The sequence below is a fragment of the Paroedura picta genome, chromosome 12 (assembly GCF_049243985.1).
Source record: "Paroedura picta isolate Pp20150507F chromosome 12, Ppicta_v3.0, whole genome shotgun sequence".
Lineage (NCBI taxonomy): Eukaryota > Metazoa > Chordata > Lepidosauria > Squamata > Gekkonidae > Paroedura > Paroedura picta.
Genome location: NC_135380.1, coordinates 42,842,177 through 42,862,199, shown reverse-complemented (window position 1 = coordinate 42,862,199; position 20,023 = coordinate 42,842,177). Strand labels below are relative to the sequence as shown.

Genomic DNA, 20,023 nt, shown 5'->3' with positions numbered 1-20,023 from the left:
GGAAGGCTCGTGGTAGGCGACAATGATCTTAACCCCATTAAACCCCCCATTAAAAATGTTTAATACCAACATGGCAGCAAAGAAAAAATACACCATCCCTCCCCATACTAATATTAGAGATAATGGAGGAGTGCAATGTACACTTCCTAACTCCCGGGGTTCAGGTTGTAAATATTCTTTATTTAGAGCTTCCTGCACTTTCCAGACTCACAGGACCCATGCTGGTCTGTCTGTCTGCGCCCCAAAATACAAACGATTGCTGGTAAGGGCTGGCCAAAGCTCATAGCCCAGGAGGGACACACCCACACCTCTCCACCCCAACCGCAATCTGCAAGCCTCTAGCATCATCTCTGGTATCACTTCTCATCTCTAAATTATAATGATTAGCTCTAGAGGCAAAAACGGTTGCTTTGAAGGGTGGACTCTGAGGCATTGTGCCATTTTAAGGCCGTTTTCCAAACCTCCAAGAATATTTCCAACCCAGGGGTAGCCAACCTCCAGGTGGGGCCTGGAATGCTCCTGGAATTACAGCTCACCTGCAGAGTATAAAGATCCCAGGTGAAAATGACTGCTTTGGAAGGTGGACTCTGAGGCATTGTACCATTTTGAAGTCCCACCTCCAAACCTCAAGGAATATTTCCATCCCTGGGGTAGCCAACTTCCAGGTGGGGCCAGGAGAGCTCCTGAAATTACAGCTCATCTCCAGACTATAAAGATAGCTCCCCAGGCAGAAAGGGCTGCTTTGGGGGTCGAACAGGACTGTTGTGCAGAAGAAACATTTAAGCCCTGCCACACAGGGTTGTTGTGCAGATGAAACAGCAAGCAAACGAACCACCACAAGAGCATCCAGATTTATTTGCATAGCAACCCTGTGTGGTAGGCCTCAAATCTACAGAGTCTTTCCTCCAGCAGCGAGGCCAACCAGAGCAGTATTTTAAGTGAGAAGGGGCTCTTCTGTGGCTCTTCTGTGGCCTCCCTGTCAGCCAGATGTTAGGCAGAAAGGGAAAGCTTCCCCCCCCCCTTCAAAAGGAAAGCACACCCATGTCCACAGACTCCCCTGCATTGCTCTTGGAAATGTGTCCCTCGCCTCAGTCAGGCTCCCTTCACAGCAGGCCTAGAAGGTGGGGGGAGTTAGCTGCCAAGAGTGGCTAACTCACCAGGCCACGACTCCAATGAACTGAAAGAACTGTGAGGAAATTATTAGGAGTGGACGCTGATTGACCAGCCACTGGCTGGATGGCCAATCAGGCCAGAGGAGGACAACCAGGAGCTGTACAGGTAACCTGATTGGCCAGTAAACGGTGAGGCCCAACTCCTCCTATGACCCCCTTACTGCCTTTATTATAATATATATATACTTATGGTTACAAGTAGAGACAATATGTTTGAATTCTATTTTTGGAGCTCAAATATATAAAAATATTAAAAATAATAAAAACAGCAGGGAGTCACAATTTTTCTATAGGTCACACACATATGTTAGTTGTATCCCAACATCCAAAGTCCTAATGTGTTTCTATACAAGTCTTCCTCAGAGGTCAATATTAAGTACACACAACGGCTTCAAAACATACAGATATGCATAAAATATGTTTGTAAAACATTCTTCAAACACCAGCGTGTAAACCCACATCTATACCAGGGGTAGTCAAACTGCGGCCCTCCAGATGTCCATGGACTACAATTCCCAGGAGCCCCTGCCAGCATTTGCTGGCAGGGGCTCCTGGGAATTGTAGTCCATAGACATCTGGAGGGCCGCAGTTTGACTACCCCTGATCTATACTCAAACAAAGGTCTTTTGCATGTCCACTAGATGTTAAAAGTTCTCATGTACATCAGGATTTTTCAAAGGGCTGCCTTAAGTAACCTTCCGTGGTTCTCGATAGGCACACGAGAACACACAGTGGGTTCTGTTTAAAACCAGGGTTGGCCCTGGTCAGACCTTGGACGGGAGACCCCTGAGGAAGCCTGGGATGGTGGCACGGAGGCAAGAGATGGCAAACCTCCTCTGCTTGTCTGCGCGTGGAAACCCCAGAGTGTCACCAGCAAAAAAGGGAAAAACGCTAAAGACAGAGGGACAAGGAAATGTAGGCTGGCTGTTTGGTGGGAAGGAGAGAAAGCAGCAGAGAAAGGGAGGCGTTGTGGGGGCTTTACAGGAAGAGAAAATACGGAGGAGAGAGAGTGAGTCATTCCCCCCATCCCCCAGCAATTCCTCGTGGGTTCCCAATTGTTTATCCAGAAAGCAGGGCAATGGGGGTGAGGGGGGGGGAGTTGCATCCTTCTGGAATTTTACAGATGAGTTCCTTCAGAGAAAATGCTTTGTAGGGTGGACTCTCCGCACAGGTCCTTCCCTTCTCTAGACCCTGACCTCACCAGGCGTAAACATGCCAGCCTCCAGGCGGGCCCTTGGGATCCCCCGGAATTACATCTCTCCTGACCACAGAGATCAGTCCCCCTGGAGAAAGTAGCTGCTTTGGAGGGTGGATTCTACAGGATCATCCTCCACTAGGGCTTCCCCACACCACCAGGAGTTCCCGAACCTGAACCCCAACCCCTTCCAGGGGCTAGGGGTGGGGGCGGACCTGGCAACCCATCTCCATATCGCCAGAAATGTCCAGCGGAAGAGAAGGGAGACTTTACAAAGACAGCCAGTACTCTTTGGAGTGGATCTCTGTGCAGTGTCCTCCTTCTTCCACCCGTCATTTGTCTGTAGATTTTAGTATAAATGTCTCTGCCTCACCAAGGCACCAGGAGCATCGAGCTCTTACCCAGAACTGCTAAGTTCTGCTAAATTTTGTTAGCCTCTTCAGAGCCACTGGGCTCCTGTTAATTCCTCTCAGCTGGCAGCCTCTCTGAGGTTAGTCTTTTCTCCCAAACATCTCCTGCCCCCCCCCTCCCCCCGCCGCTGGACTCCACAGCCCACAACTCATCTGCAAAGGTCTGATTTCCCCTTCTGGGCAGAAACATTCCTGGCATCTCCCCTTGTTTCTAGAGTTGTTTATCTCTTGCTCCAGTTCTGGGGACATCTGGAGTCTCTCCTGGGCAAGCATCCCAACTGCCCTGCTTATCTGCAGAGTGGGGAATCCACAGGAAGTGAAGAGGAGGCGAGGGGAGGGGGGTAGTGGACCCTGCTTCAGGAAGAAGTCTGGCTCCCACTGAGGCTGTCTGACTGGTGACTGTGGTCTGCCTGGTGCCTGACTCCTGCCCTCCCACCTAGCCAGCCTGCCACATGGGCAGACGGCAGGTCTACTCGCATCCATGCTGTGTGAGACTTCTGCCTCCCAGTATTGTAAGCTCCTCCGGGCAGAAGCCTGCCTCAGTCATCCTTAGAGATACGCACACATCAACAATACTATGGCCCCCGTGCTCCTACTTCAACCACTGGCCTTCAACTTTTTTGGCATCCTGGGGCGTCGAGATGCCCAAGTTTAGAGTCATTCAGCCCCACCAAGGTTTCAGAAGGACCATTTCCAGTGGCCACCCCTCAGCTGAAGGGCATCATCCTGCAATCTGGAAGGAACCCCAGGGTCCCCTCTTTGGGTCCTCTATTTCCCTCCCCATGAAGAGCTGCATGAGGGGCCAAAGCCATTTTTGGAGTGTCAACCAGTCATGTCCTCCGGGCCAGGGCAAGGTGCTGCAGGGACCACCCTCATCTCCAGCCTGGTGGACAAACCAGAGGGCAGACACAGGGCTCAGCTTCCAGATACTGGAAAGAGAAGTCAGCCCAGCAAGCCAAACATGACGCTTGTCATCGCGGATGGCTTTTGCAGTGCACTTGGGTCAGTCCTTTCAGAAAGCCCTCCCCAGCTTAAGAATGTGGGAAAGAAGCGCGTGGGTCACAGACTTCACAGGCAGCAGCAAGCATAGGCAGGCACATATACGGCCTGACCAAAGTCTTCCAACACAAGTTATCATCCACGTCCGCCCCTGAGCAGGCGACGAAAAATACCATCCATTCAAAGGATACCCCACTCCCCTCCTCAAAATGCGTGTGAGCTTTTGCTGAGAATACCGAGTGGCTATTCTCTCTTTTCCCCTTTCTGATTCAGCCAGCCCTTGAACATTCCATCCTGGGCAGAGGGAGACAGGGAGGGAAAGTCAGCGTTTGGTCTTGTTTACCTTCTGGCAAGCGCTCCGCTGTCCGGCGTTTTGAAAGCCGTTGGGGCGGCCAAATACTTTTGGGATGATTAAGCTGAACTGTGTTTTGTTCTCTGGGTAACTTCTTGCAGAAAGGATTTTATGTAACTGTATTAGCAGATCCCGCCAACTCGGTTTGCACACATTTCTGATTTCCTCCTAGGCCCATCCACACTTGCAATATCCAGCAGTTTGGGAAAGGACGAGGAGGCTTTTTGGAAAGCAGTTACTGATTTCACTTCCCTTCACAAAGCAATCACGTGGGTGGGGTGGGGGTGGGGGGCAGAGAAGCACAAATGAAAACCTCTGACCCTGCCTGGCGGAGAGAACAGCAATTGCCCCAGCCGCTATGCCAAGCAAAACTGGGTTAACTGAGTTCCTGGTCAGCAGCAAGTGCAGGACTGGGTTTGTGTGTGTGTGTGTGTATGAAGAAGAAGAAGGAGAAGAGTTGGTTCTTATATGCCGCTTTTCTCTACCCGAAGGAAGCTCAAAGTGGCTTACATTTGCCTTCCCATTCCTCTCCCCACAACAGACACCCTGTGAGGTGGGTGAGGCTGAGAGAGCCCTGATATTACTGCTCGGTCAGAACAGCTCTATCAGTGCCGTGAGGAGCCCAAGGTCACCCAGCTGGCTGCCCGTGGGGGAGCGCAGAATTGAACCTGGCATGCCAGATTAGAAGTCTGCACTCCTAACCACTACACCAAATTGGCTATGGAAAGAGAGGCTGTGGGAAAGGTGGCCTCAACAGTCAGTTCATGGACATGCAAAGAAGATGGACCAGCCCAACTTGCTGGGGAACAGCAGCCTGATCCCAGCCAGGAGTCAACTTGGCTCTTTTTGCCAGCATCTCTGGGTATTGAGCAAGAGGTTCTGGACATCCCTGAAGACGTGACAGGGCAGCAAAAATAGCACAGGACAGCCAGTTTGACAGGGGCAGCTCATTGTCAGAGTAGGTGGCACACAGCTGAAGGCCTTTCCTCTGACATGGATGCAAGCACTTTGTTTCCCGTGCGAAGAGTGTCCTGGCTGCTACATGAGGAGAAGCCTTAGCCCGGTTTCTCTGTGGGTGCAAAGCATGAATTCCCTGCCCGTCTGCCGGGGCATCTGGTTCCTGCACTTCCTAGCATAACTCTGTCAGTCTGCTCTCCTGTTCCTGACTTTGGCTTGAGACTTCGCTCCTGTTCCTGACATTGGCTCATCTTTGGACTTCCCTCTGGTTCCTGACCTTGGCCCAGCTTTGGATTTATCTCTGTTTTTTGACCATGCTATGGCTTTGGAACGCTCTCTGGCTTCTGAGGATGGCCCAACTTTAGACTCCTCTTCAGTTCTTGGCTCAATCATCCAGCCCCTGGTGGTCTGAACTCCCTGGACTGGACTCTTTGGCCTGAATCCTAGACTTGGCTTTTGCCTAATGATTTGTTCCAGGGTGGCTGGCTGAGGGAGTACTCGCTTGGACCTAGGGTGCAGCCCAGTAGGGCAGCACACATCACATCCAAATCTCAAGATGTCATAATCCCTATGCTCTATACTAGCGGTCCCCAACCTTCTTGTAGTCGGGGACCGCCTCCGAGTGTGGGAGAGATCCGGCAGCTCGGCCACAGCAGCTGCACGTAAACGAGCACGCGCAGTTGCCGCATGCGCAAAACAGCCGCATGTGCACGTTTTCACCAGCAGGGGGCACAAACACACATGTGCGGCAGCTCCGCACGTGCGCGTTTGCGTCGCTGGCATGCCAGCGGCCGCGCCTACCTCTCCCCCCCCTCTCGCTGCGGGGAGGGGGGAAGGCAGGCGCAGCCACTGGCAACCCGGTACCATGGCCTTAGCGGCCCGATACCGGGCCACAGACCGGGGGTTGAAGACCCCTGCTGTCTACCACATTGGTCAGACCCCATCAGGAGTCCTGTGGGCAGTTCTGGAGGCCTCACTTCAAAAAGGACGTGGACAAAATGGAGAAGGGGCAGAGGAGAGCAACGAGGATGATCTGGGATTGGGGTCCAAGCCCTAGGAGGAAAGGCTGAGGGACTTGGGAATGTTCAGCCTGGAGAAAAGGAGGCTGAGAGGGGACAGGATGACTCTCTCAAAGTATTCGAAAGGTTATCAGTTGGAGGAGGGCAGGGAATGGATCCTGTTGGCAGCAGAGAATAGGACCTGCAGTAATGGCTTTAAACTGCGTGTAGAATGGTACTGGTTAAACAGCAGGAAAAAATTTTTTACAGTCAGAATCATTCAGCAATTGAATCAGCTACCTAAGGAAGCGGTGAACTCCCCATCATTGACTTCTTCAAACAGCAGCTGGACAGATACTTATCATGGAAGTTTTAGGCTGGTCCTGCATTGGGCAGCGGGTTGGACTAGATGATCTTTAGGGATACATCCAACTCTGGGATTATACAGATCAATGTTAGACATCTGGAGAGAGCCACAGGCATAGCAACCCTACTCCCCGGTGGAGGGAGTCAGAGCATAAAGATGGTTGGGACGGGCTACCAGGTTGTCCTCTTGCCATCCCACTGGGGCTTGTGTGGCTAAGAAAAGCAGAAAGTAGACTGATTGCTAGAAATCAATGCCACAGAGGTTGGATCCTCCACCGATGCAAAGCCATTTTTCCCACAGGATCATTTCCCCCCTTCACAACTCCAGACCTCAGGGGAGCCAAGCTGAGGGAAGGACCTGACTCCAACCCTCCACTGCCCCCCCCCGCCACTCTGCCCAACAACAGTAGAGGGGGGAAGCCCAGCTCCAACCTTGGACCCCCAATGCCACCAGCATGGGATTTCTGAAGGGACTCCAGTGATAGCACCGGGGATGGCGCAGAGGAAGGGCCTGGGTGCTGCAGCAAGAAAAGAGTACAAGCTACATCCAGCAAGTCTCCCACCAGACCCCCCCCAACTGGAGGCCTCAGGCCAGCCACTCTGCAGTCCCCCACCGTGCCTTCCTGTGGATATTGACCAAGGGGATAAGTCTGCAGCAAAATCTTACATTCATGTATTTATTTTACAGCATTTTGACTGTACCTTTCTCAAGAAGTCTCAAATGTTCTGGACCAGGGGTAGGCAAACTGTGGCCCTCCAGATGTCCATGGACTACAATTCCCATGAGCCCCTGGGGCTCATGGGAATTGTAGTCCATGGACATCTGGAGGGCCACAGTTTGCCTACCCCTGCTCTGAACCCTCGGAATGTTTAGGAAGTTGAAAGGGCAATAATGGCAGCAGCAGCTTCATGCTGGGACAGAAAAACTGCATCTGCTAAAATGGCCTCTTTCTTATGGTTACTGCAGGCACAAGAGACCCACCTCCCGCTCCCCGCTGCGCTGTGCCTCTGGCCCTCCTAGTCACAAGCAGAACCACATGTTCGGCCCAGCATCTCTAGGGACAAAACCAGGCTGAATCCCTCTGGCCTCTCCACTTCTCAGACAGTCGCCCAGAAGCCATCAGTTCTCCACAGAGAAGGCAAAGCAGTCCAGGCATCCCAGGGACGCTCTCTCCAACAACTTGCTTGCCCTGCAGCCCGCAGGAGAGCACAAACAAGCGATCAGCATTTGGAGGATGCCATTTTCGGCATGCTCAGAGCAGTTCACCCATGTGATCTTAGTTCAGATCCAACGCCCAAACTCTCCAAAACGGAAACGGTACTCCTAGCAGAATACCTTGGAAGGTTGTGGGGGTTTGCACTTCTCTGTCTGTCTCTTTCTCTGACTCACACACACCATCCCCATGCAGAATGAAGAAGCAGACCTCCTGACTGCTGTTCTATGGAGCAGTGAGTGACAACTGAAACCCCTGCATGCCTCATATGCCTTTCGCGAGAGAAGACCTGTGGATGTTTCGCATTTTCCACATGTTTACTTGGATTCTCCAGCTGCCGCACACATGCTAGGCAATGAGAAAGGAAGGCTGTTACCGGCTCAATGATCGCTGGCTCCCCCTTCTGCCCTTTTTCACCTCGTGGCCCACCGATCTGCGAGGGACAGAAAGACACCAGTCAGCACAACAGATCCCATGCACAGTTTTTGCAAGAGCAAGAACAACACCCGCTGCAGGCTGCCCAATCTGGAAACCAAATGCCTCATTTACCCGGCGAGATGCACCGGGAAAGAGGCATTTGAAGCATGCTACTCAGCCAATTCATTTATTGCTCACATGTGTACTCTGCGCTCTTTCCAGTTGGTTCCCATGAGGTACGATTATCCATCGTTTCACTCTAGGTCAGGAGTAGTCAAACTGCGGCCCTCCAGATGTCCATGGACTACAATTCCCAGGAGCCCCTGCCAGCGGATGCTGGCAGGGGCTTCTGGGAATTGTAGTCCATGGACATCTGGAGGGCCGCAGTTTGACTACCCCTGCTCTAGGACATGCCCAGGAGAGCCTTGTAGCAGTGAGTAAAACAAAGGCAGACATCGACATATGGAGCTATTCCACTTCCCTCTTCCTGACAGCAGAGACACAGTGCACACTTACCCAGATTGCACCCTGGCCAAAGAAGGACTTGAACTGAAACGCCCTGGCCAAAAAAGTCCAGGACACGGGCAGGCAAGAAACCAGAACACTTCAGTTGCCCTTAAACAGAACCCTGGCCTGCCTAAAGAGCACCAGCTCTGCAGAATAATCAGGGTGAGGCATAACGCAGAAGAGTCCAGCGCCCATCGTTGGGAGGTTGGGCTTACACTCTTGATTCCAATCCCTGCTCTGACATGGCCTTTGGCCTGTTTGCTCTCCACCTAACCTACCTCAGAGGGTTGGTATGAGGACACAAGGTTGGAGAGGAGACCCAAGCACACAGCCTGGAATGCCTCAGGACAAAGGCATGAAGAAATGCAGGGAAGAAAAAAGGGCCATGGGCTGGGAGCATCAGAAAAAGGGTGAAATAGCCAAGGCCGAAACAGAAGCAGCCCACCATTCAAATGGAAGTCACTCTTTAAAGCAGGGGTAGTCAAACTGTGGCCCCCCAGATGTCCATGGACTACAATTCCCAGAAGCCCCTGCCAGCGTTCGCTGGCAGGGGCTTCTGGGAATTGTGGTCCATGGACATCTGGAGGGCCGCAGTTTGACTACCCCTGCTTTAAAGCAATGCAAACTAAATTAAACAAAGAAGTGCCCAGTGTGTCAATCATTTTGGAAAAGGGGGAAGGCAGGGCAAGTTTAACACTTGTTAAGGAACTGGCAGAGCAATCCTGAACAGAGTCACATCCTGGCTTCAACGGACTAAGAAGGGAATAATTCTGTTCAAGATCGCATTGTTGGTAAGTTAAAGATGTACATTAAAAAAAGAAGCTGAAAACTGAGCAGAGGAAGCTGCCTTATTCCAAGAACTTGCTGTGCGACCAAGGCTGGTCTCTTCTGACCGGCATCCAGTCTCCAAGATCCAGGTGGTCTTGTTGCTTCACAGCCTTTAAGTGAAGATGTGGAGGAGCTGCATAAAAAGCAAGGACCCTGAATCCAAGCTTCTGCCCCTTTGTTTTTGGGGAGATGCTGGGAAAGAGCTTAGAAGACCCCTAGAGGCTAACTGTTCCCTTCATCCCTGTAGGGAGGACCCTCAGATTTGTGAGTCCCACCAAAGAACTGATTTGGGGGGGGGGGGCTCTCACTTTACTCAGTACTCCTCACCCTCAGTAATCCATTTCTAGCTCTTTAAAGTTTTATTCAAGGTAGTGGGGCAAATCCCGTTGCACCCAGGAATGCAACAGGCACTGGGACATGGGCCTATCTTGTGTCCTTCCTGGGGGCTGTGGAGAGGCCTCCTCAGGCTGCCACAGGCCCCACAGGGCCGGTGGGCAGCTGTTTCCAGGCCTCTCACATCTGCCCTGTACTGGGGCAGGCTGCGGAAAGGCCACTGCAGGTTCGCAGAGCTGTTGGGTGGGCATTTCCAGGCATCGTGTGGCTGCCCTGGATTCGAGTGGGCTGCAGAGAGGCCTCTATAGGCTGCCATGGGCCCCGTAGAGCGGGCAGGAGGCCCTTCTAGGGCCTCCCGCCCCCACCCCCAGGATCCCAGGCTGGTGGCTACAGAGGCCATGCCATTCTGGAAATCAAATTTGGCTTCAATGCCATAGTGAAAGAAATACATCATCAAGGGCAGATCTTCTTTAATTGTGGGATGCTGATAGTAATTAAGATCCTCTACCCATCTCCCTCAAGCATGCAGGTGACCGTGCAGCATCTTCCACTCTGAAGCAGGGTGATGGGCTGTGCAGAGCCACACACTCCTGTCCCCGGACTGGGTATCCTTGGTAAGAATGATATGGGGCAGAGAAACTTGGTTGGGGGAGTGACAGTCTGCTTAATAAACACACAGAGCTTCAGCTAAGCCAATTGACCCAAAACTGGGTCAGTTTTGAAGCCGATGGCAGCAAACATCATACGAGGAGGTTCCAACGTCAGCTTGCTTTCTCTTTCTCTGAATGCCCTCCTTGTGCAGGAAGAGGCAAACTGACCATGCCAGGCAGATGGGGAACTGGATGGTCAAGCCAGCATTTGGGAGGTGCAGGCGTTCCTTACCCCTTCGTAAAGCGTGTCCTGGTTTGCAGGCATTCCTGGCCCGATGTCAGGGGAGTCTGTCCTGTCGTAGTAGCCATCGTAGTAGGTGTCGTATTCCCGGATGGTTTCCTCGGCAAAGTCCTTGTCAGCATCTTCTCTCCCCTGGCTCCCTCCTCCTGCAGTCTGACACAAAAAGGAAGCCCAACTCAGACTTTCTTTTCCAAGACAGGCATGGGCCAAGGGGCCAAGGCCAGGTCCTGATTTTGCCTCCCGCCCCACCTATTACAGCATCAGACCTTTCCGTACATTGGTGGACTTCCACACACTGCCTGCCATCAGGGGAAGCTAACTGATACACCAGGACCCTTGAGGAATTTGGGCCAGGCCCCACAAAGTTCTGTGCATCAGCCCACTGCGCACTTGGGAGCCCATGAAGTTTCTAATCAACCAGTTTGACTATTGAACTAACTACACCTGAAGGTGGCAATCAAATGTGAGCCAGTCACTTGTTCAGTTCATGCTGAGCAGCCACAAACGTCCCCCAGCAGCCACAAACGCCCCCCCCAGTTGCATTGGGTCCCCCCAAAACTGTTTGCCGCTGATTCAAACCCATCATTTGCAATTGCTGAGGTGCAGCATTTCCCGAGAACTGATTTATACGACTTGTGGGAGATCTGCCTATTTAAACCATTATTTGCTGAACGGAGCAATTACACAGTAAGAACCGAGTCAACACAGGTGTGAGCATATGCATAAAAAGCCATTTGTGCCATGTTGTATGGTTAGCAAGGAGCTCCACGCAGAAACCTGCCCAATATTCACTAACAGGTGGATAAAATACTGAGCCGAGGGTCTGCCAAAAAACAGGCCAGGTTTCTCTTTGCAACAGGCAAACAGGATGTAAGCTGCACAGGAAGGCCTTTGAGCCACTTTCCTAGGCAGGCCCTGCAGGAAGACAGCCTCCTCGTGGGATTGCATGTGGCAGGGGGCAGAGGGTCATCGTCCCTTCAAGGAAGCAAGTCCATTACCCTTCCTCAGAAAAAAAGGAGTCCCCATATTTGAGGTTTACTGAGAGGGCTTTAAAAACCCAGATCTGTGAACAAATCCAGATAAAGAAACAAGGGAAGTCATGCCAAGATCTGTAATGGGGTCAGGATCGCAGCCAGAAGTGAAAGCCAAGTTTCAAAGCCAGCTGTCTGTGCTGACAGTCTCCCTTTCAGCTTGCCAGACACCAACAAGGATAACCAGAGAGAACATGGGACAAGGGAGCTCACCAAACTGGGTTAGGGTTGGGCGCTTCGGCATCCAAAGTGGCCGTTCCCACCCGAAGCAGCCAGCAGCTGCTTCGGGTGGGAAAGAGCCGAAGCGCCCAACCCTACTAGATATCCTTCTGGTAACAAACCACGATGGCTCTGCCCAGCTTGCCGTGCCTGGGGCCATTTGTGATACCTGTGACCTTTGGGTCATGGATTAAGGATGGCTGCCTATCAGCTCCCAAGGCTTGGATGAACTCCGTGCTGCTCTATTTGCTGAGACCTCTCCTGCCTTTCCAGTGGCAGCCAGCAGGAGACCCCGCCTCAATTATCAGGAACGAAAAGCCTTCCTCCTCCTTCTCCTCCTCCTCCTCCTCCTCCTCCTCCTGTGGCTTGCCCTTGGCAAGATGTGTGCTCCCTCTGCACAGGGAAGTCACTGTCCTGTCACACCCTCCAGTAATGTGTCCAGGCCTTTTTTAAAGCCACCAGTGATAGTAGCCACCCCCATCCCCAGATCCTGAGTTTGCTTTCCTCTCCTCCATTACTGAAGCACACGTTCCCCGAGAGACCAAAACTTTTAATTCCCCATCAGATTCCGACAGACATTTCATGTAAGCAGAGTCCTCTGAATGTGCGTCAAATTTCTTTTTGGCACTTATTGGGACGCTTTCTAACATGGTGAGTCACGAAGCAAGAAAGCCCAGAATTCAGAGGTGAAACTTTTCCAGCAGAGAGAAGTCGAAGAGATCTTCCACTTCTGTGCTGAAGGCGCTTTGTGTCTCTCGCCCTCGGTCTTCACTGCTGCTTCACCCCATCAGCCACACCCGGGCACCGTGCCAGCAACCAAAGCTGCCTTCCTCACGGCACCTTTATTGAGGAGTTGATTTGCGAGTAGGGCCAAAATCGGCGACCGTGGACAGAATTACCTCACTGCTGTTGACGCTGATCACTGTGGCGGTGGGAACTTCGACTTCAGTGGCCCCTTCTGGGAGCTTTCCTGGTAGGTCAAGGTCATCGTAGTTCAGATCCTCATACGGGAGCGGAGTGTAGTATTCGTCTGTGATGGTTTCGTAGTTATACTCGTCCACTAGTGGATCGTCCACCCTCTCTTCTTCCCTCCGCTCCTCCTGAGTGTTCTCCACAACTGGCGAGGCTGGGGTGGAAGAAGGGGTGCGATCCTGTTTCAGGGGAGGGAAGGAGAGGAAAGGCTCAGGAGGATTTTCTTCGCAAATGTCCTCCCGCTGCCCACAGATGGTCAGAGGATGTCAGACTCCTGGGACACCTGACTAGGGTTGTGCGCTCCGGTGCGGTTCGGCCACTTCGGCGATCACCGAAGCCAAAAGCAGCCGAACCATGCTGGAGCACGCAACCCTACCTGACACCATTCCCCACTAACAAGCAGCTGCAGCATCTAGAGCATTAAATGCTTTAAACCCGTTCAATGTTGCAACATGGCCTTAATCCAGGGGTAATCAAACTGCGGCCCTCCAGATGTCCATGGACTACAATTCCCAGGAGCCCCTGCCAGCGAATGCTGGCAGGGGCTTCTGGGAATTGTAGTCCATGGACATCTGGAGGGCCGCAGTTTGATTACCCCTGCCTTAATCCATCTGGCAGAACCCCCCCCCCCATTTTTTTTTTTTTAAACATGACTACAGGCTCACCCAGCTTTTCAGAAACTGTAAGGCATGGTTTTTAAATGACTGCTCTTATTCAAACGAAAGGGTTTTCTACCAGAGCACCTAGAGGCTTTCCTTAGTTGGAATGTAATTCCCTTCCCCCTCCAGGCCTTCCTCTGTCTTAGGAGGTATGCAGAGGGTGGTATTTCATATGACTCTGCCTCCTGAAGGAGCCGTTTTTGAGGTGGTGCTCCCTCAAAATCCCAGAGAGTGCACAGGCTCAAAAACAGTCAGGGACCCCAGATCTAGAAGAAAGGCTTTCGGGAGGTTCCTCCTTGAACCCACAGCATGTTGCCGGAGGAAGAGGAGGCATCTTTTCCTGAAAATGCAAGTGTCCATTTTATGTTTTTTTATATTTATTTAATTTAAAGCAATTACAAGAGGGAGGCCTCAGAGATCAGGGGCATGGCACATAGGGACCACAGGAGTTCAGCAAAGAGCTGGAGGTCCTCTGCATAATGGGCCTTGAACTGCCCACAAAGTTCAGCCCCCAAACAATATTCCTACCCCTTGGGACCCTGAAGCTCCAGGGACAGTGGGAAGCCCTATAAAGCTGACAAGCTGTCAGGGTGAGGCGCTGTCCTCTGGCCCAGTGCAAACTCATCAGCCAGAACCTCGCTACGTGCACACAGGTGTCTTCTGGCAGGTTGACAAGAGTCTGAGCCCATCCCTCAACAAGGTTGCTGGAGAAGCAGGGCTCCAAAAGACATCTGTATTCCAGATACCAGGCTTTCCACTTCTACCCTCTCCCTTGCCTTTGCTTGGAACCTGACATGTCTGCAGATGACTTTCTATTGTCTTACCAGAGGAAATTACTTATTTTGCCTAAGGCACTTCCATTACATAAGCTGTAGGCCCCGCATTGCCAGACACACAAGCAATCTGGAAAGGAGGGGGATCTCCAGGAGGGGGGCTGTTCACAGGCTTCTAAGTCCTGGCAGGGACAAGTTGGCTGGCAGGAGGTGTGACGTCCATGCAGCAGCCATCTGGCCAGGAACCAGGGCCACATTTTGGCAGAGCTGACCCAGCCAGGGGACTGCAGTTGGACCCCATCCTCATGGTGGCTCCTCACCTCTGTGGTTTCTCTGGCTGCTTCTTCGGCCTCCACAGGCTGGGCAGTAGTGGGAGCTGCCTTCCCGATCTCATCACGGTCTTCATAGTAAGGATAGTCGTAGTAGTAGGTTTGCCCCTCCACCTCCAGGTTGCCATCCCCGTCTGTATACTACAAAAGGGAGACAGCAAATGAAGACCTTTGTCAGTAGTCTCTGCAAAACTTCTAGCCCAGGGGTAGTCAAACTGCGGATCTCCAGATGTCCATGGACTACGATTCCCATGAGCCCCTGCCAGCGAATGCTGGCAGGGGGCTCTTGGGAATTGTAGCCCATGGACATCTGGAGGGCCGCAGTTTGACTACTCCTGTTCTAGCCAATGTCTGACATGCACACACGGAGCTCTGCCACAGCTGATGGGATCCTGAGCATCTGAAGGTCCCTCTTCACCTGAGACAGTCAAGCTGTTCTGCAGCTCTAGTAGGAGACACATTCCCCCTGTTTCATGAAATGCTGGTTAAGAAAGCCTGACATGGTATGTGAGGGTGTGTGGGAGGGTACTCCTGATTCTGCACTTACTTTGTTTTTTCCATTGTCGAGCCAAGCTGATTGGAGCAAGCAGCTGCCTCTCAGAGAACAAGGCAAATCTCTGCTGCATGAAGTGTGGGATTCTGGAGCGCAGTCAGTTTAAAAACAGATTCCAAAAGGAGGGCAAGAATAACTCCTGGGAGGAAAGTTTTACAAAGGGGAACCAGGAAGTCTTCAAACTGGCACCCAGCCAATCAGGGACAGACTGCTTCTCTACCTTAGCGGCCTGATCAATTATACTGAGTTATATCCACTCCTGGATATCACAGGGGAATGGTAGGGTCACTGCAACTTGATCATGCATGTTGCAGAGGGAAAATTTAAATTGAAATCAAATTCAGTGTAGGTGGAGGGGATTTATTCAGACTGGGGGTGGATAAAAAGCCCTGTTCAGACTATGCTCCAGTTTGCAAATGGGTATTTAAGCAAAAAAAAAATTACTTGGAGATGGAAACATACGACGATATAAAATTAGGTTGGTAGCAAGATGTTATACAAAAAAGCATGGTGAAAATTTTGATGAGACATTTGCACCTGTGGTAAAGTATAGTACAGTTAGAACAGTACAAGCAGCTTCATGTTGAACAGCTGGATGTAAAACCAGCATTTTAGAATAGAGAAATTGAAGAGGAATTGTATATGCTTCAGCCAGAAGGATTTGCAATAGATGAAGGACTAGTTTGTAAGCTGCAGAAGGGGATATATGGATTGAAACAAACTGCTAGAGCTTGGAACGAGAAGTTGAAGAAGATGTTGTTATAAGATTTTATACAAAGTAAAGTAGATCCATGTCTCTTCACAAGATTACAAAATGAGAACATGACTTACATACTTATTTATGTAGATGATGTAATTGTTTGTAGTAGAAACAATCAGCATTGAAGATATCATTGCATGTTTAGATAAGGAAGTAGAAGTTAAAAGACTGGAAAATTTATATTAGTATTTAGATTTGCAAACAGAAAGAGAAGAAGATGCTAGTTTTCTGCTTAATCAAAGACAGAAAATTGTAAACCTTTTCAAGTCTCAAAGAGGCTAATATTATAGCAACGCTAAAGTGACCAGATTTTAACATTGGTAAAGCAGGACACCATTGACCAGGAGGGGGGGGGGTGGTTCTTGATTAAAAATTTGGTCTATATGGAGCAACATAAATTTTCATAGGAAACATAAACCCAAAAATCGTATTGTAATATATATATTTTAAATTTCAACATAAGTACAATTTGCCAGGTGCCCCCAGATGTCCCTCCAAAAGTGGGACAATCTGGTGACTCATGGGAGATTTCAATTACCCAGATTTCTGTTGAAAGACCAACTCTCCTAAAAATGAAAAGTCCAATAAGTTATTGGCTTGTCTTGCTGACAATTTCATTTCTCAGAAGGTGGAGTGGGCAATTAGGGGGTCTGCAATTTTAGATTTGATTTTCATCAAAAGGAAGGGATTGGTTGATGAAGTGAAAGTGGTGGGCACACTTGGTAGTAGTGACCATGTGCTTTTGGAATTCACATAAGAAGATGGAGTTCAAGATGGGTGGGAAATTCTTAAAACTGAAATACTGAAGGCACAATCACAAACAATTCCCTTGAGAAGGAAAAATGGGAGGAGACTCAAAAGGCCAGAGTGGCTCCATAAGGACCTTTCAAAAGACCCATTTAGGAAATGGAAGGAGGGCCTAATAACCAAGGATGAATATAAACAAATAACCAATATTTGTAGGGAGAGTGTTATAAAAGCTAAAGCTCAGAAGAAGAGTTGGTTTTTATATGCTCCTTTTCTTTACCAAGAGTCTCAAAGCGACTTACAATCACCTTCCCTTTCCTCTCCTCACAACAGACTCCCTGTGAGAGAGGTGAGGCTGGGAGAGCCCTGAGATTACTGCCTGGTCAGAACAGTTCTATCAGTGCTGTGATGAGCCCAGGTTGCCGCTACATGTAGGGGAGCAGGGATTCAAACCCAGCTGCCACTCTTAACCACTACACCAAGCTGGGGATGCTTATTAAATTTACAGATGATATTAAACTGGGAGGGGTAGCAAAGACATCAGAAGACAGAATCAGGATACAGGATGATCTTGACAGGCTGGAAAACTGGGCTAAAATGAATAAAACTCATTTCAATAGTGATAAATGTAAAGTTCTGCATTTACGTAGGAAAAATCAAATGCTTCGTTATAGGATTGAAGAGACTGGTCTTGACAGTAGTATGTGCAAAAATGATCTAGGGGTCATAGTAGACCAAACACTGAACAAGTGTCAGCAGTGTGACTTGGCCCCTAAAAAGGCAAATGTGATTTTGGGCTGCATCAGAAGAAGCATAGTGTCCAGATCACACAAGGTGATGGTACCACTTTGCTCTTTTTAGACCTCACTTGGAGGACTGTGTTCAGTTTTGAGCACTACAACTGAAGAAAGATGTAGAGACACTGGAGTGTGTCCACAGGAAGGCAATGAAGATGGTGAGGGGTTTGGAGGCCAAGTTGTATGAGGAAAGGTTGAAGGGTCGATCTATTTAGTTTGGAGAGAAGACAATTAAATCTTCAAGTACATGAAAGGCTGTCACATAGACGATGGATCAGAGTTGTTTTCTGTTGCCCCAGAGGGCAGAACCAATGGACTGAAATTAATTCAAAAGAACTTTTGGCTAAACATCTGGAAGAAGTTCCTGACAAAACAGTTCCTCAGTAGAACAGGCTTCCTTGGGTGGTGGTGGATTCTTCCTTGGAATTTTTAAAGTAGAGGCTACATAGCCATCTGACAGAAATGCAGATTCTGTAAACTTAGGTGGATTGTGAGTGGGTTGGCAAGAAGGGTTGTGTCAGTGCTTGGCTCTTGTGGCCCTTTCTTGCATGCTTGGGAAAATGCCAATCAGCTCTTTGAAGTTGAGAGGCAAATTTCCTCCAGGTCAGAGATTCTGATATTCTTAGGGGGGTGGGGTGGAAGCATAATCTGGGCATGGAACTGGGATCATTCTGGGTAGTTTCCTGCATTGTGCAGGGTGTTGGATTAAGTGACCCTGGAGGGCCCTTCCAATTCCATGATTCTATGATTGAATCTTAAAACTCTTGCTTGTACAAAATATCCACCTGCCTAGGAGGCTGCATGCTGCACCTCTGCATGACACACACTTTTCTTGGATGCTTTAGGATGCCTTGGGCTGATCCTGCATTGAGCAGGGGGTTGGACTAGATGGCCTGTATGGCCCCCTCCAACTCTATGGTTCTGTGATTCTGATTCAGCTTTCAGCTCAACCAGTGTTGGGCCATTCTGCTGCATCAGATGCAGTTGAGCAAACCTTTCAAACCTTGCCAGGGCACAGACACCCAATCATGATGAAAGCCTCAAGGCTTAAATTGAAGAAATAAAGTTATCAGAAACTTGGAAAATACACAACCAAGCCTTAGTGGATTCATCAATCTACTGTGAGCTGTGGCTTTATTTTTATATTCTTAATCGGGATTGTTTAATCATAAGACAGCGAATCCTTTGAGAATAATAGAAGTATCCAAGGCCAGGTCTACATATACAGCAAAAAGATTACTGAGTCGGTAGACAGCAGCAGGAGGGAATCAATTCGGTGTGCTTCCCCACATTTTATTAAAATCTGCAAGGAGAAACCTAGCCCCTCAAGGCAAAGGTCATCTCACTGTGATAGCTTACTACCAGCAGGGAGTCTTCTTTACACAGTGGACCACTTAAAAAATGTGAGACCTGAAGCCCTACACTCTTCTCTCTTCACCCTGTCCCCGCATGCCCATCTCGTTGTGCCGTCAGTGAAGATCCAGCCAAAGCTGGATCCAGCCACAAACACGTCGGCAGCACTAGGCAAACTGACAGAATGGTTGTGGGGATGGGATGTGTTCACCGGAGCTGCCTGACCGGGCTGTTCTCCAGCAAGGGTCTTTCCAGCTCAAGCACCTGATTGCCTTAGAAATGAGTCTGCCGGGGTTCTCTGTCAAAATCTGGACACCACCACTGAGGCAGGTATCTTCCCTTGCTGTTTTAGTAAGGCTCAACTGCTGAGCACAACAAGAACAGCCGATCTTCCTGGATGGGCTAATTTATTGGAATTAGCAGCAAATGCAGCACACTCTGTTCTGGGTGGGGTAAAACAATTCTTTGTTTGACCCTGTCAAGAGCCAAAGATTGCTGCTGGATCCTGCTGTTCTGATAAAGGGATGCAAAGGCCAAAGCCATGCTTGACAATCCCCATTCAGAGCATGACCTGGCCCTTGATTAGCTGACTGGGCCACTCTGATCCAGGTCAGAGCTACCTGCGGGCTGCACAACTGTGACACAGAGGAAGGCCCTTGAAGGCAAGCCAGAAACCTACAGCTCCTTTACTATCGAGAGGTAGTCAAGAGCATGTCCCAGATGGCCTATTGCAGGGGTAGTCAAACTGCGGCCCTCCAGAGGTCCATGGACTACAATTCCCAGGAGCCCCTGCCAGCGTTCGCTGGCAGGGGCTCCTGGGAATTGTAGTCCATGGACCTCTGGAGGGCCACGGTTTGACTACTCCTGGCCTATTGGTTCAAGGTTCTGGTTGTTGCCTATCTAAGTCCACGGCTTAGAGCAAAAGACGGGAGACCCAGATGCAGATTGTCACTCTACCATGAGAAACTGTTGGGTGACCTTCGGCCAGTTGCCCCCTCTCAGCCTAGCCCCCCTGCCTTTTTCATCTCGAGCCAAGACCTGCCCAGGTCCATCAGCCCCCCTGAATGGGAGAAGGAATCACTAAAAGGCAAGCCATGGTGGGCGATTCAAGCAGCGGCAATGACTCACAGCTGACTGTATTATTTTTAACTGTGCACTGTTTTAAAGGTTATTTGATGGATCTCACAGAAT

At 50.1% G+C, this 20,023-nt stretch overlaps 1 protein-coding gene across 1 annotated transcript in view; it reads right to left on the bottom strand.

Annotated features, from left to right (window-relative positions):
- Nucleotides 1-20,023, bottom strand: part of COL5A1 (collagen type V alpha 1 chain) — a 263,653-nt gene that overhangs the window by 111,757 nt on the left and 131,873 nt on the right. The window contains exons 6-9 of the mRNA XM_077306664.1: nucleotides 14,614-14,763; nucleotides 12,789-13,040; nucleotides 10,631-10,792; nucleotides 8,040-8,096 (exon numbers count right to left, since the gene is read on the bottom strand). Coding sequence (XP_077162779.1) covers nucleotides 8,040-8,096; nucleotides 10,631-10,792; nucleotides 12,789-13,040; nucleotides 14,614-14,763 — 621 coding nt within the window. The remainder of the gene's footprint in view (nucleotides 1-8,039; nucleotides 8,097-10,630; nucleotides 10,793-12,788; nucleotides 13,041-14,613; nucleotides 14,764-20,023) is intronic.